At 33.0% G+C, this 14503-nt stretch overlaps 1 protein-coding gene across 3 annotated transcripts; it reads left to right on the forward strand.

Annotated features, from left to right (window-relative positions):
• Positions 1-4516: 4516 nt before the first annotated feature.
• On the forward strand, positions 4517-12371 carry LOC109006321 (protein RFT1 homolog). Of its 3 annotated transcripts, XM_018985562.2 has the most exons (15): positions 4517-4651; positions 5136-5215; positions 6085-6179; positions 7582-7742; positions 7928-8079; positions 8510-8628; positions 8836-8999; positions 9176-9250; positions 9413-9484; positions 10324-10461; positions 10851-11006; positions 11267-11319; positions 11395-11573; positions 11757-11847; positions 11916-12371. In XM_018985562.2, exons 1-14 carry the CDS (start codon positions 4564-4566, stop codon positions 11815-11817), a joined length of 1593 nt encoding a protein of 530 aa, XP_018841107.1. In that variant the 5' UTR covers positions 4517-4563; the 3' UTR covers positions 11818-11847; positions 11916-12371. The 3 variants fall into 3 exon arrangements, with proteins under 3 accessions (XP_018841107.1, XP_035540506.1, XP_018841110.1); XM_035684613.1 differs by lacking the exon at positions 11916-12371 and having other exon boundaries at positions 11757-11855; XM_018985565.2 differs by lacking the exons at positions 4517-4651; positions 5136-5215 and having other exon boundaries at positions 6117-6198.
• Positions 12372-14503: the final 2132 nt, after the last annotated feature.

Genomic DNA, 14503 nt, shown 5'->3' on the forward strand with positions numbered 1-14503 from the left:
TTTTCCTAAATTTATATGGCTGATAGTCACTCTCATTCTAGAGCTAAAAGGGATTAAGGTATCACAGCTTTATATATAAATGATTGAGAGCGATCCAACAAATTGATATGGCGTAGCGTCATTGTGCCACGTCAGATTATTATTTTTTATTTTATTTTCCCCCTCCCTTATGCCCCTCACGCATGCATCTATACAAATTATGAGTAATATTATTCATTATCTTAATTTTTATCATCCTTTCATCATCTTATAATGTGGTATTAGGTGATTACAAATTATTTATTTTTATTTTACTTGTAAACTTATCATTTAATATTATATCATAAAATGATAAATAAATGTTTTAAAAAATAATTAAGCAGGATGGTAGAAAAAGCCAAAACACAGACTATGATTGTATTGATCTCTATATAAAAGCATTTACAGATAATGTTTGCTACAAAAGATAAATTCTACAGTTTGGTCTCTATACATGAAAAAATAAGTAAAGACTACAAGATAAGATAAAGGTTATAAAAGATAAACTTTTGAGATGAACATGTCGATCAGATCATGAAGGTTTGGTCATGGATGAACCGGAAGTATCTTGAGATGAACTGGACTCTTGAGAAAGGGAAATAGAGAGAGAGGGATACAGAAAATGAAATAAAGAAAAAAAAATTATTTTGGTCCCTATTATTTTTCTATAATAATCATAATGATAATATCGTCACCTAGGTTTAGATTTGTTGGTCATCGATTCTTAAATATTATCATTGTTAAGTTAAAAATAATATTATAAAACAATAAAATTTTAATTTACTCGATTAAAATCAAATTTATTGGAATTATATCATTTAACAATTAATAACTTATAATCATTAATTAAATTGATATTAAATATTGGCTAATTTAATTAAGAAAAAATATACTCATCATTTATGCATCAAACACCGTACATGATTTTTTATTTTATTTTTATTTTAACAAATAACTGTAGTGTGTAATATAAAGATGATGAGTAGACTAACTCTTTAATTAAAGAAATGATATTTGCAATTGTGAAGTGCGCAAGCAGCATATAATCTTTTTGAAAACAAGTAAATAAATATAAGACCTACGTGAAAAAAAAAATTATTTTTTTAATAGTGCTCCATACTTTTTTACAAAACGATTGCACGGTGTTTGGATACTTTATTACTGTATCTAGCATTACTTGTCACCAAAACAAGTATCTCTCGCCTTTCTAGAATCTTGGGGATGTTTGGTAACAATTCTTATTCCATCTCATCTCAATCTCATCTCATCTCATTTCATTTCCTTCTCAAATATTGTTCAAATACAAATACTTTCAAATTGATAATTACAAATTTTCTAAGCTTTCAAACAAATTAAAATTTAAAAATTTTTTTAACTCAAACTATCTCACTATTATTCATAAACTATATTATTACATTTTATAAAATTATTATCTTATTTTATTCTTCAACATCCCAAAAGCATTGCTGACGAATGGAAATAGATAACAAAATTGAACGGCCGTCGTCCCATTCATTATTTCTAACCAATTGCACATTAATAATTGCTATGCAACAGAAATTCAAATCATTGATAGGGACAGTTTCTAACTTTCTACCGATTGCACGTTATCTACCAAATGCATGAGATACCACAAGAAATAATATTTATAATCGTGAATATGTAAGTACCGTATAGTCATTTAAAAAAAATATATAAAATTCATATAAAAATAAATTAATTTTTTAATAATAGATTCTATTCTTTTTCAAAATGACTACATGTTGTTTGTACATTTCACGACTATATATAACATTACTCCACAATTATATACCATTTCGGATGCGCAAACGACATTATGAAAAATCTTTTAGTATAAGTATGGATAGTGAGTTGAGAAATACAAAATAAAAATTAAAAGTTAAAAATTGAAAATTAAATAAAATAAAATATTGATAAAATATTATTTTTATTTAAAAATTTAAAAATTTTGAATTATTTATTATATTTTGTGTGATAATTTAAAAATTTTATAATGATTAAATAATATGAGTTGAGAGACTCTCTCAATCCTAACAACTCATTAAGCTTTACTAAAAAAATTCTTTCTTTCTTTGGCCGTTGGGTTGCACAAATTCATAATAATATTTTTATTTAGTTTTTATATTCCTCACATTACATACCACACTTTTTAATTTTAATTTTTTTTATTATTTTTGAATTAATTGAGTCATTATACTCATTACATATTTAATAAGAGAAAAAAATAAAAAATAAAAAAATAATATATAGTGTATGGTGTGAAATAATTAATAGAAAATTTCACTTTTATTTGATTAAAGCCACGTCATTGTACATGCTGATCGGTGGGGCAAGTGTGTTAAAAAGTCGAGTAATTCTATTCATCTGCAAGTCTCCAACTTCACACACTAATGATGTGGCAGTTTGAATGCTCTGCACGCCCTTCACGTTGCAGTGATGTGGATTAAGTTTAAAATAAATAAAAAATAAAATAGAAAGCACAAAATCCACCCCAAAGGCAACGAAATCAAAAACCCAAAACTTGGATAAGAGTAAGTTCTATTCCTGGATTAAAAATATTTTTGTCTGCAAAGATTCTTACTAGTGTGTTGAAGTCAAAAAATATTCGTATGCAAAAATATTAAAAATATGGTAGTTGAACATGAGTTTTTTTAAAGTCAAAAACTTTAGAAAAACCCACAAACTAGACCCAAAAAAAGATTTGGAGAAACAAAGAATTGGGAATCATGTTGGTGATGATTTTAGTAAATCTACTCATGCCGATTTGGTAGCCTGAGAAGGTGAAGCAGGCCGAAGGAGATAGAGAAAAGGGGTCGACGTGAAGGAGAAGAAGAAATTGAGTTGCGGACAAAAATGACAATTTACTTTCTTAAACCGTCGTTTTTTTATAAGCCCGGTCTGCCACGTACGAGGGTGTGCAGTGTGAAAGAATAAACCGGTTTGGGAATAGATTTTTTCTAAAAAGTTAGTTGATATTAATTAAAGAAAAACACTTTAAATCAGTCACCGTTTGACATCGGTCAAATCACACCTTATATGGCACGAGCCAAACCACTTACCCCAAGCCTCCCGAATTTGAAATATTACCGAGCTATGAGAGAGAGTTGATGAGAGAGAGAGCCGAGGAGCGAGAGAGAGACCTGATGAGAGGGAGAGCCTAAGGAGTGAGAGAGATGTGATAAGCGAGAGAGCTTGATGAGAGAGAGTCGTAGATAAGAGAGATAATGAGAGAGAGAGAGAGAGAGAGTATTTAAATAAATATAAAAAAATACGTGTGCTACGAATCAACCGTAAATAGTGGCTGATCCGCAACACAACTCTTAATTAAAAGAATAATGCTAGATATAGTCATAGAATGCATAAATATCGCATAATCTTTTTGCAAAAAAATGAGATACACTATTAAAAAAATTATTATTTTTTACGTGAATTATCTATTTATTCATTTTTTAAAAAAAAATTGTACAACAGTTACACACTTCTCAACTTTAAATATCATTTTTATTTCGGAAAGATAAATAATATTTGTAGTCATAAAATACATAAGCATCGTGCACTCTTTAAAAAAAAGTGAATAAAAATAATATTTATATGAAAAATTAATTTTATATAATAAATTTTACTTTTTCTTTAAAAAAATACAATAATTATATAACAAATAATTGTATTTAACATCTTTCGAGTAGGGGTGTACACTGATGGTTTTGGCGTCGGTTTCGACGCAAAATTGAGACCCCATCGACATCTGCCATGAGAGCTCAGCACCGGTTGAAACTGCTTGATTAGGAGAGAGAAAATCGATATTATCGATCTCGACGCGACGCGGTTCGGTTCCTTGGCCTGCCGTCGGGGTCTTTGTGATGGAGGAGGAATGCCGCGTCCATTATCAAGTGAGAGTAGAAGCTTAGGGTTTAAGGTTGCAGAAGAAGGAGAATACGCGGGAGGAAGGAGAAGATGCGAGGAAGAATAAGAAGGGGGGGAGTGTTTAATGAAACCTAATTTAAAACGGTGCTGTTTGGTTTAAAGACAAACGACTCCGTTCTATTTGTTTTTTTTTTTTAAGTTCTATTTTAAAAAACAAAGCCGTTTTACTCATTTAAGTGTAACGGTGCCGTTTAATATATATATATATATATTCAAAAAACAAAAAGGGTCGACCGGTTCAACAATTTTTTAAGAGCTCAAACCGATGCCGAACCGCCAACGTTGATTTTTTCTCAAATCCTCTCGATCGCCGATCGGTTTTTCATCGGTTTCGGTCGGTTCCTAAATCCGACATCCAGTCTGCGTTGGAGGCGGTCGGTCCGACCGGTTCCTACAGTCCTCCTTTCGAGAATTGTCGGAAAGGCAAGAAACGTGTATTTGAGTTTTTGGTCTTTTTGGTCAATTCCTCTCCTGTCCTCCCCTGCCAGCGTGGAGGTGTGGCCGGTGCGTTAAAAATGAAGGCTGAAATAGAAATTTTCATTCATCGATGGCGCTATCAATCTGACCCGATCCGATTCGGTTCGCAGGTTGCATCTCGAGATGTCGAAAGCCTCCTCCGTGGTTCAGACCCAAATGGTGGGAGGGACAGACACTGCCGATTTTTCTCGCACTTTCAAGTACTTACTTGGTTAGTTTTCCTCGGATCTCATGCGGAGAAAGTCTTAAATTGTACATTTCCAATATTTCTAATTAGCTCAGTTTTCTTTACCATCCGTTTGGTTGCTCAGAAAGCGGAGGAAAAAGAACAGAACATCTTTTTTACTAGGATTTTTCTCTTTTTGTTTTCATTAGAAAATTCAGCTCTATTTGTCAACTAATTGAGTTGAGGATTTCTTGTTTTCTTTTTCTCGCCTACTGAAACTGAACTTGTCCTGTTTGGGGGGCAAAAATCAAGAAACAAGATGCAAGTAGAAAACAAGAATAAATTCGGGCTACTATCCCTTTCATTAGATAAACTTGGTTAAGCCGCCGTGGCAGGGTTTAGAGTCATTTGGTTGGAATTTTTACAATGAAGTTATTTTACTTGCATTTTCCTGTAAGCAATTTGCTTTTGTACATATTATTTACTTGTTTTTTTTTTTTTTTAATTTCATTCTACATTTTCGGATTAGCTACACAGTTCTTGTCAAGGGGAATTCCATTTGTATTCAATTCATGGATCGTGAGGCATCTTACAGAAGAGGACTACGCGGTAAAAATATCCTCCTCTTTCATTTTTTAGCTGAATTACATTTTTTCTTATTTTAAGCTTGCAATTACTTTTTCATATTTTGAAACCCATCATAGGCTTCTAGTGACATGAGAAACGGGGAACGGGGAAAGCTTTAGGTTGTAACGTAGATGCCAACATCATTTTGTTTTGGAGCAAACTGGGATATGCTTGGGCCTCACATCACGTGCGACTAGAAATTTATCCAGAATTTTTTTTTCAGAGAGTGTGTGAGAGAATCTGAAACAAGTGTGCCATAAAATATTATTATTTTGTCAGAGAACTTGGAAAGCTGCAGAGAATTCATACATTTTATGCAGCATTTTTGGGACTAATAAACACTGATTTTTTCCTAGTGTTATTCAGGTTCACATTTGAACCTTTCAAACAAAGGAAAAGAGACTTTTTTTATTATCACTCTTGATTTATTGTTTGATTGATCAACCTATATGCACTCTCTCTCTCTCTCTCTCTCTCTCTCTCTCTCTCTCTCTCTCTCAGCTTGCAGCACACACTGAGTTTTCATTCAGTTGTTTTACTTGGGCAATAAAATTGAAAATTCAAAGTAAATAAGCAGCATTTAGTTTCTCTGTAAATGTGCCATTGGATTTCGTGGGGTGTCTTAGTTATTCACCCTACATTACCTTTGTTTTTGGAAGTTGAAAGTAATTTTAGGGTTGCTTGGATGCTAATAACCTTCACTTTTGAAGTTTCCTTCAATGGAATGCTGATGACTACCCCCACGGGCCCCACCCTTTTCTCTCTCTGTTTTTTTTTTTTGGGATTTTTGTACTGCTTTCTAAATTCTTGTTATAAAGAGTTTTTTAATGAAGTTCATTTCTCTGTTGCAGCTTTATGCAGTACAATTCCATCTATTCACCACATGTATCTTGTTTCTCAGTCGGGAGGGATTCCGGCGAGCATGCATGCGAGTAGACATAAAATGGTGCTCCCAAATTGTATTTGTAATAAAATTGTTTTTTTTTTTTTTCATTTCCTTTTAATCTTCCGATGCATGTAACTTATTTATGTTTTGATGTATTGTTTGCTTAAACTTGCTTCAGAAGTTCAGTATTTTTGGGGTTTTAGTTGTGTTTGAGGGCTAGGCAATTGTTGGGTTCATAAGGCCTATATTCTAAGGTTGACATTAGTACTTTAACTAAAATGCTGTTTTTGGTGGGTGAATGCGTAAGTCTGGTAGATTTTGAGTAATGCTTCATACCACACTCCTATCCCACTTCCATCCCATTTCATAAATGTGGCACTTTTCATCACCTTTGGATCATCTCTTATATTTTTTAAGAAATACTCAAAAATTGATGGACAATGCCACCTCATCATAGTGGGGATGAGAGTGGGGCGAGAGTGGGATGAGAGTGTAGTATGTAAAATCTTCCTTTAGATTTTATATGAGCTAAAGGGAGAGTCAATAATTGTAAATGTTCTTGAAAGATGCAATTCAATGATGGAGAAATGCAAATTGTTATGGGAGGTAATAAATGAGAAATAGGGAAATGGGTACCCTAATGTATGCATCAAGTCATCAGCCTAAACACAAGTTAATAAATGGGCTGAGTTCAGGGTTGAAACAATTACCTACTAATCTTCTATGATCTTTTATTAATTCAATAACAATATTTTGCTTGGAATTGTGACCAATGCTCACTAACATGCCTTTAAGTTACAAGTATAACCTTGGTTACTTTTGTTAGAATATAGTTTTAAAAGGATTATATAATGGGAAAGGTTCATGAAAGTGGATTTTAAGGAGCATGTGTAACTATGCATCTCAATGCAATAGGATAATAATTGTGATTATGGGTCAACTACAGTAGCCAGATTAACCCAATTATGACTTGTCAAATAATGAAGTTAGAAAATCAACCTGACCTTAAGGCCCCGTTTGGATAATAAGATGAGATGAGATGGTTTTAGATGAAAGTTGAATAAAATATTGTTAGAATATTATTTTTTAATATTATTATTGTTTTGGGATTTGAAAAGTTGAATTGTTTATTATATTTTGTGTGGGAAAAGTTGTAATGATGAGATAAGATGAGATGAAACCATTCATGTATCCAAACGGGGCCTAAAGGGGTTGGGGTTGGGGTTGGGGTTGGGTTTTCGGGTAGAGTTTTAATTCTACAAGAACAAGGGGTTGGGGTCGGGCTTAGTGTATTTTGGGTTGTTTTTTCACGGGATTTTGGGTCATTAGGGGCTTCTAATATGGGCAAGGTGTTGTCTTCTATACATTCAGTGTACTTGGTTACTCATTTTGATATATATAATATTTTTACTTATAAAAAAAAAAAAAATCTATCTCCTAAAAGTATTATCTTATGCTGCAGTGATGGCTCTTCAGTGGAAGAAAACACGACGAAGCTGATGAAAGTTTCTTGGGCGACTCTCCCCCTTGGAGTAGTTATAACAGTAGTAGCATGTTTTTTGGTCTTTTGGTGGCAAGAAATAAGTTATTCTAATCCATATGCACAGGCTATTTTGATTAATGGTAAATTTCTATATCTATTCCCAATTGACCTTAGATATGGAGTGGCCACTATTATCTGAAAAAGTGAAAAACTTTTGTTTGCACAAACTAGTAGTACTTGAGTGTCAAATCTTAATGAATATTTTATTTTCTCATCATTTTTTTTGTTCATTTAATCGATGAGACCATTTCATATCTTATGGCAGGTTGTGCTTGTATATTGGAGCTATTAGCAGAGCCGTTGTATATCCTTTCTCAGAACTTGCTTCTGCTTAAGTTGCGGTTGATGGTTGAAACTGCAGCTACACTTTCACGTTGCTTAACAATGTATATCCTCATTGTCAATCAAACTGGCGTGGTAAGATTGAAACTGGAATATGCTGTCAATCTTGAAATTTATAGGTTGTGAATTTGCTAAGTCACTCTCACCAGTTGAACCTTTGAGAGTTGGTAGCTTATATATCTTCAACCTTGGAACCCAATTAAGGTTGTCAGAAGCCATATGTTGCTGTCAAAGGCACACTTCAGCCTTCCAAAGTTGTTTTTAATTGATTAATGAACAACAGTATCTAAATTCTCCTCAATTGAACTTATCTAAAAGGAATTCTCCTTGATTGAATCTTGGCTGTCGTTCAAGCTGATGTTTTAATTCATAGTATGGTTTTTTGTTTTCAATTTCTGCATTTGTTGCTAAGCCTATCCTATAAAGTTCTGCATTTGTTGACAGTTTACAGGAATAGGGATGAGATAAAGCTTCTAATCATCAGTAATTGATCGGTTGCTTGCAGGAGAAAGAGATCGTATTTGCATTGTCACAAGCCGCATATGGAGCTTGCTTGTTCCTGGGCTATTGGGGCTATTTTCTTCTTTTTCATGCATTCAGTAGTTCTGCTCTTTTCCCTTTTAGGTATAGGTTCTTTTCTCTTGTGCATCATTTTCTCTTCAAAATGAATCCGGGATGATCGTTGAACCTGAGAAAGGAGCTAAATTCCTGAAACTATTGTTATATTGTTGTCTAAATTTTCCTCCGGGTGGATTGGGCTGCGCTACCTCTAGGCCAATCATTATTAGCTATTAGCTACCCATCTCTAGTAAATAACATATACTTTCACAGATCTGGAAATTTGAAGGATTATGACAGGCAGCTGTCAAACATGTGTTTTTTGTTTACCCTTCAATCCTTTCGGAAGTTGATCCTTCAAGAAGGAGAAAAGATGGTCCTTGTGTGGTTGGATACACCATACAACCAAGCTGTATATGGACTTGTAGACAAACTAGGTAAGTATATGGTTCATTTATCTTGTGTAGTGCAGTTAAATTACCTTGTGATTAAACTATGAGTGTTTACTCAACATAGATTGATATTTTTACTGGAAAAATGTGATTAATTTTTACATTTTACTGTTTGGATTTCTGAACATGCTTAGCTAACTGTTATTTTTATCACATTCCAGGAAGCTTAGTAGTAAGGATGGTCTTTCTTCCTTTTGAAGAAAGCTCATATGCTACCTTTGCGAAGTCCGCGTCAGGTTTATGTCTCTCCTTTGATTTCATTTTTTTGGGTGCTGAAATCCAGCATATAACTAATCTTGATCGTGGGTTATTTTTTCTTGTTAGATTTCCTTTCTCCAAATTTTACACTTTTAATAGTCACGAGCTGTTTATATTTTGTCATGTTTATATATTGACAGGAAAATATCCAGATGGAAGCAGGAAATTGGGAAATGGCCTCTCAGACGCCCTGAAGTTAGTTATATTAATTGGTTTGATTTTATACTCACTTAATTCATCCAGTTATCTTTTTAAAGCTTTCCTTATTGGTCCTCGTCCTATAAAATGAACTTTCTGGGATATTAACTTTTAAGTTCACCTGTGAGTATGGTAGGATAGAAATTAGGTTAGCAGCCGAGTAAAAAATGCTTGCTTTACCCCCATTAATCATGACATGTTACTGGGAAACTCATGTGCCAAGTATGCTGAGATTCTGGTAGAAGCTTTTATTTTAGTTCCCACATTTTCACTTCCATAGTGGTTTTACAAGTTTGAGTTTTCCTCCAGAAAAGATTTCCAAAGCTTCTTCCATAGAGAGGAAATCTACATGAGTATAGTTGTCCCATCAGTATAGTTTTAACCATTCTATATCACCTGTGAGCATAGTTATATGCAAAAGTTCTTTTTGAAAAGTTCTAGTGAATCCCCAAGCATTCAAAGTTACTTATAAAAAGGGGATCTATGCAAAAGTTCTGGCTTCAACATATATATTGAGATGGACAAGACTACAAGTTTTTTTTATAAGTAAGAAAGAATTTTATTCATTCAATGAAATAGGCGAAACCCATGCATACAATAAGTATACAAAAGAAAACACCTAATTACATTCTATAAAGAAGAAAACGAAAACAGGAAATCACAAACAGAATCTCCATTAAGCACTATAGCTGAAAACCATTGACATAAAGAAAACACAAGACTACAAGTCGATGACCATTGATGATCAATGCCATTTTTTCTTGATAGCTCTTGGGATGTTATCACTTTGTTTCTTTTTATTTTTTTAATGTTGTTCCCATCTTGTCTGAATTTGCCACTGTATATTTTGTAGGACTTGTATTTATGGCATTTGGCCCAAGTTACTCTTATTCTCTCATCAGATTGTTGTACGGTCGGAAGTGGAGTGATGGAGAAGCATCAACAGCCCTCCGGTATTATTGCCTTTATATCATTGTCTTGGCTATGAATGGTTAGTAATTTGTTGTCATTCTTCTTGTTTCTGCAACATTCATATACAGATATTTGTTTCATTCTTCCTCACTTTAGCCTTTTTCTTGGGCATCTGTTTATATTTCCTACGGGATCTACAAGTATGATGTGGACAGCTGGACTTGGTGAAAAGGAAAAAAGATGACGCTGACAGTTATAGTGAAAATCCATAATCAGCTTAGCACAAAATTACCCCAAATTAACCGTCTTACAAAAATGTAAACAGTTTCTCTGTGCTGGAATTCGACTGAGCCGTTCCAAAATTCCTATTGATACAATTTATCCTATTCTACATTTTATCCAACATATCTGATTTCATGGTAGACAACAGTGTCAGAAATTTATATTTCATTATTTTGATTGTGTCAGGAACTTCTGAAGCATTTCTACATGCAGTTGCAACCGAAAATGAACTCAAACGTTCAAATGATTCGCTGCTTGTATTCTCATTTATTTATATAGTACTGAATGTTCTGCTGATACGCTCGGCTGGTGCAATTGGCTTAATTTTGGCAAATTCTTTAAGTATCCTTTTCTGACTACGGGAATTCTTCTTTTGCCCGTTTGTTTTGTATTCTGGGTAATGTTCCGTGTTCTTTTTATAATTTGATCTCTTAAGTGAACAACAATTGATATATATATATATATATATATATGTATATATACATATATATATATATATATATGTTTGTGTGTATATCTATATATATATATCAATAATTAGGATTTTACTTGTCAAATTGAGATTAAAATTAATTGAGCTGTGGTTCTTGACTGTTGAAAAGATATGATTTTGAGGATTATATACTCTACAGTATTCGTAAAGCAGTATTTCCAGGTATGGCTTTCATGCGTTGGTGTTTCTTGTTCTGGTGTTGATTATGATCTTGAAATACTTTCTTCCTCTCCACAGGATTCTTCTTCATTTTCATTTTCCAGCTGCTTGCCTTCAGGATGGACAGTTCTGTTGTTTTCAGGTGTAGTTACACTCATTTCTGAGAAGATATTTCTGGATCGTGAAAATTTCTGGACAACATTTTTGGTTCACTTTTTCATTGGGTTTGCTTGCTTCTGTATGTCATCTTTTGTCATGTAAGTATCTTCTTCACCCCTCCCCCAAAAAAAAACTCCATTTGAAAGCTGTCATTAACTGCAGCAAACTGTTTTCTTTCTCCATTTTTTTTTAGTTGTAGTTGCCATAAACGCTGTCTTCATGTTATTGCTTTTGTTCCTTGACCTGTTTCGTTTGCTTATCCAAAATATATACATTAACAGCTATCGCCGTGAGAAGCGTTTCATCAACAAAATTATCCGTTTTCGTGATCACTTGGACTGAAGAATTGGCATTTGCCTAACAAACATGGAGGTGGGTTTCTGTTTACTATCTCATATGTTCATACAGGCGCGATAATTTGGACATGCTTTTTGATGCAGTGATTTACACAAGAAGAGGATGAAGGAGTTAAATTCAATTTGCAGAACCATTTTTGTTAATGAACACTTCCGGTTGAGTTTACAACAAGAAGCAAACTACGCATAACAGATACCAGCAAGAGGGCAGCTTTTTTTCTTTTCGTGAGGCGGGCAAGTTTTGGAGGCATGATACGCAACAGGCCACTGACAAATTGACGTTATATATGTGTGTGTGTATATATATATATATATATATATATATCCTATGAACCGGAAGTCGGACCGATAAGGGTTACTGTTGATCAGGTGGTTGATCATGATGCGACCAACATTCTGTATTTTGATGGTGAGCTCAAAAAAAAAAAAAAAAAAAACTCATTTATATGTCTGTATCACTTGCTTCTCATATCATCGCAACTATGTTTACTTAATCTGTTTTTATGATGTATTTGCTTTTAAAAATATACACAATGAATGAGGTATTACAAAAATAAATTCATAAATTGACATGATTTTATATAATATTTGTGGGTTTATTTTTATGTAATCTTACGCGGCCAAAGTATTTCTATGATTAAACCTTAAACCAAGTTGAAAACTTGTATAAAGAAGTTCCGTTTTAGCAAGAAAAACAACTAGCGTGCATTGTATATGCGATTCTGCACTACCAAAAAAATTACTCAGACAGTTTCTTCATGGGACGGTGGATTTTTTACTAGGATGCATGATCAGTCATGAGGTTTTTATCTGAAATCGAGGAATAATTTTGTTACATTTTGTCGTGTCTTAGTAACACAAGTATACTCATTTATAACCTAACTAAAACAATTGGCATACACAAATTTTTTCAGAAACAATAAAATGTTTGAGAAAAAAGGGTAGCAGAGAGAGGAAGGATAGGCGAGAAAGTGAACTTACAAAACCGACCTACCAAGAAAAAGGGTGATGAGAGAGGGGTGACAAAGAACAGAGGTGATGATTAACAAGACATGATACATCCACGGGTGTATGCAGGGCTGTCCTCCAACGTCCATAGAAATGAACAGCAATGGTAATTATATGCATGGTTTCAATGCTTCAGAAAGAAAAGTAGAGAGAGAGAGAGAGAGATATGATTAAGATGGTAGACTAGGAAGTTAGTAGTATCCAACAAAAAAACATGGATATAAAGTGAACTTCCATATTCTGGAACAAAATGATGATCTCTTTTGAGTTTTGCTCACTAGGTTGGATTCCTTATAAACAGATTTCACGCTTCGATCCAATTAGTCTGCTTCAAAGACGCGGAAACGACCGAGTCCACGAGTGAGTGCAAGTGCAACCACAATTCAATCACGCTTTAATGGATGAGAGAAGAGAAAAACATGAGGAAAAAACAAACCGAATAAAAGAAGGTAAATTGAAAAACATATATGTCCAAACTCAAAGCAAGTTTTTCTGAATATCGAATCCTTTGCAACCACTGAGATAGAAAAGATCTCCATATATGAACTATAGGTAATTTCCTGGTGGATGGGTTTTCCCCTTTTCTTTAAAAATGCAGTGAAGCAATTTCCCAAATCCCTCTTCTCCACATATATATATGGTTTTCACTAATCTTTTTATACCTCTTTTTTCTTTAGAAGATCCAAATCATTTGCTTGTCCGTTCTTATTTATTCTAATCATACGTCTCTCAAAACAAGTTGCATGCATGACCCTGATCTACATGATATCTTCGTATTAAAGCTTTTTTTTTTTTTTAACAAAATATCAAGTGATAGAACATGACATGCAATGATGATATGGGACCCTTTTTTCAATCCTTTCGTTATCCTCTCCGATTAACTTAGGCCACCCAGATTCGTCACCAACACCATAAAGTTTTCAAATGTGTGATTATTGTAATAGTTCATTGATCACATCATGGACTCCTCTTAATTATCCTTTGGAGTTATCTAAATCACGGGACATCATAAAATGCTTCATTTCGGACACGTTTGGTTACGCAATTCAAATTAGATAAAATGAGATATTTTATTAAAAGTTAAATAAAATATTATTTTTATTTTGAGATTTAAAAATTTAAAAATATTTATTATATTTTGTATAGGAGTTTAAGAAAGTGGTAATGATTATATGAGATGAGCTAGTTTGATTTTGTGTAACCAAATCAGACAGATTTTCATGTTAATTAAACAATAACAATTTGGTCTATTAATCACCCTCTTGCTTTAATAATAATATTCAGGAAGTTGATGCTTAAAATACCCCAACTAATTAAAACCACATAGATTAGGTAGCCACAATTGTCATAGTGAAAAGTGCTACAATCATAAAAAGGAATTGATAAAAACAAACTTACAAACTGACTTAATTTTATATAATATATTAAATATATTTTATAATAAAATTAATTTTATAATTTAACGTATCACATAAATTTACGTCAATTTATAAATTTGTTTTTATAAAACTTTTTTATAATTAAAATATTTAATATCACATTATAAAATAATAAAAATTAAAATGATGAATAACATTACTCTTGTTTAACTCATACGTGTATTATCAACAAAAATACAGCCTATCTCAAGAGTAGGAAGAACCATAAACCAATTACATAGCACC

This window comes from Juglans regia, chromosome 1 (assembly GCF_001411555.2).
Source record: "Juglans regia cultivar Chandler chromosome 1, Walnut 2.0, whole genome shotgun sequence".
NCBI lineage: Eukaryota > Viridiplantae > Streptophyta > Magnoliopsida > Fagales > Juglandaceae > Juglans > Juglans regia.

Excerpts from the sequence above, each read along its gene's own strand:
- LOC109006321 (XM_018985562.2), top strand. The coding sequence starts at position 4,564 with ATGTCGAAAGCCTCCTCCGTGGTTCAGACCCAAATGGTGGGAGGGACA. Across the intron at positions 11,320-11,394 it reads TCGTAAAGCAGTATTTCCAG|GATTCTTCTTCATTTTCATT; the intron begins GTATGGCTTTCA and ends TCCTCTCCACAG. Across the intron at positions 11,574-11,756 it reads TGTATGTCATCTTTTGTCAT|CTATCGCCGTGAGAAGCGTT; the intron begins GTAAGTATCTTC and ends ATACATTAACAG.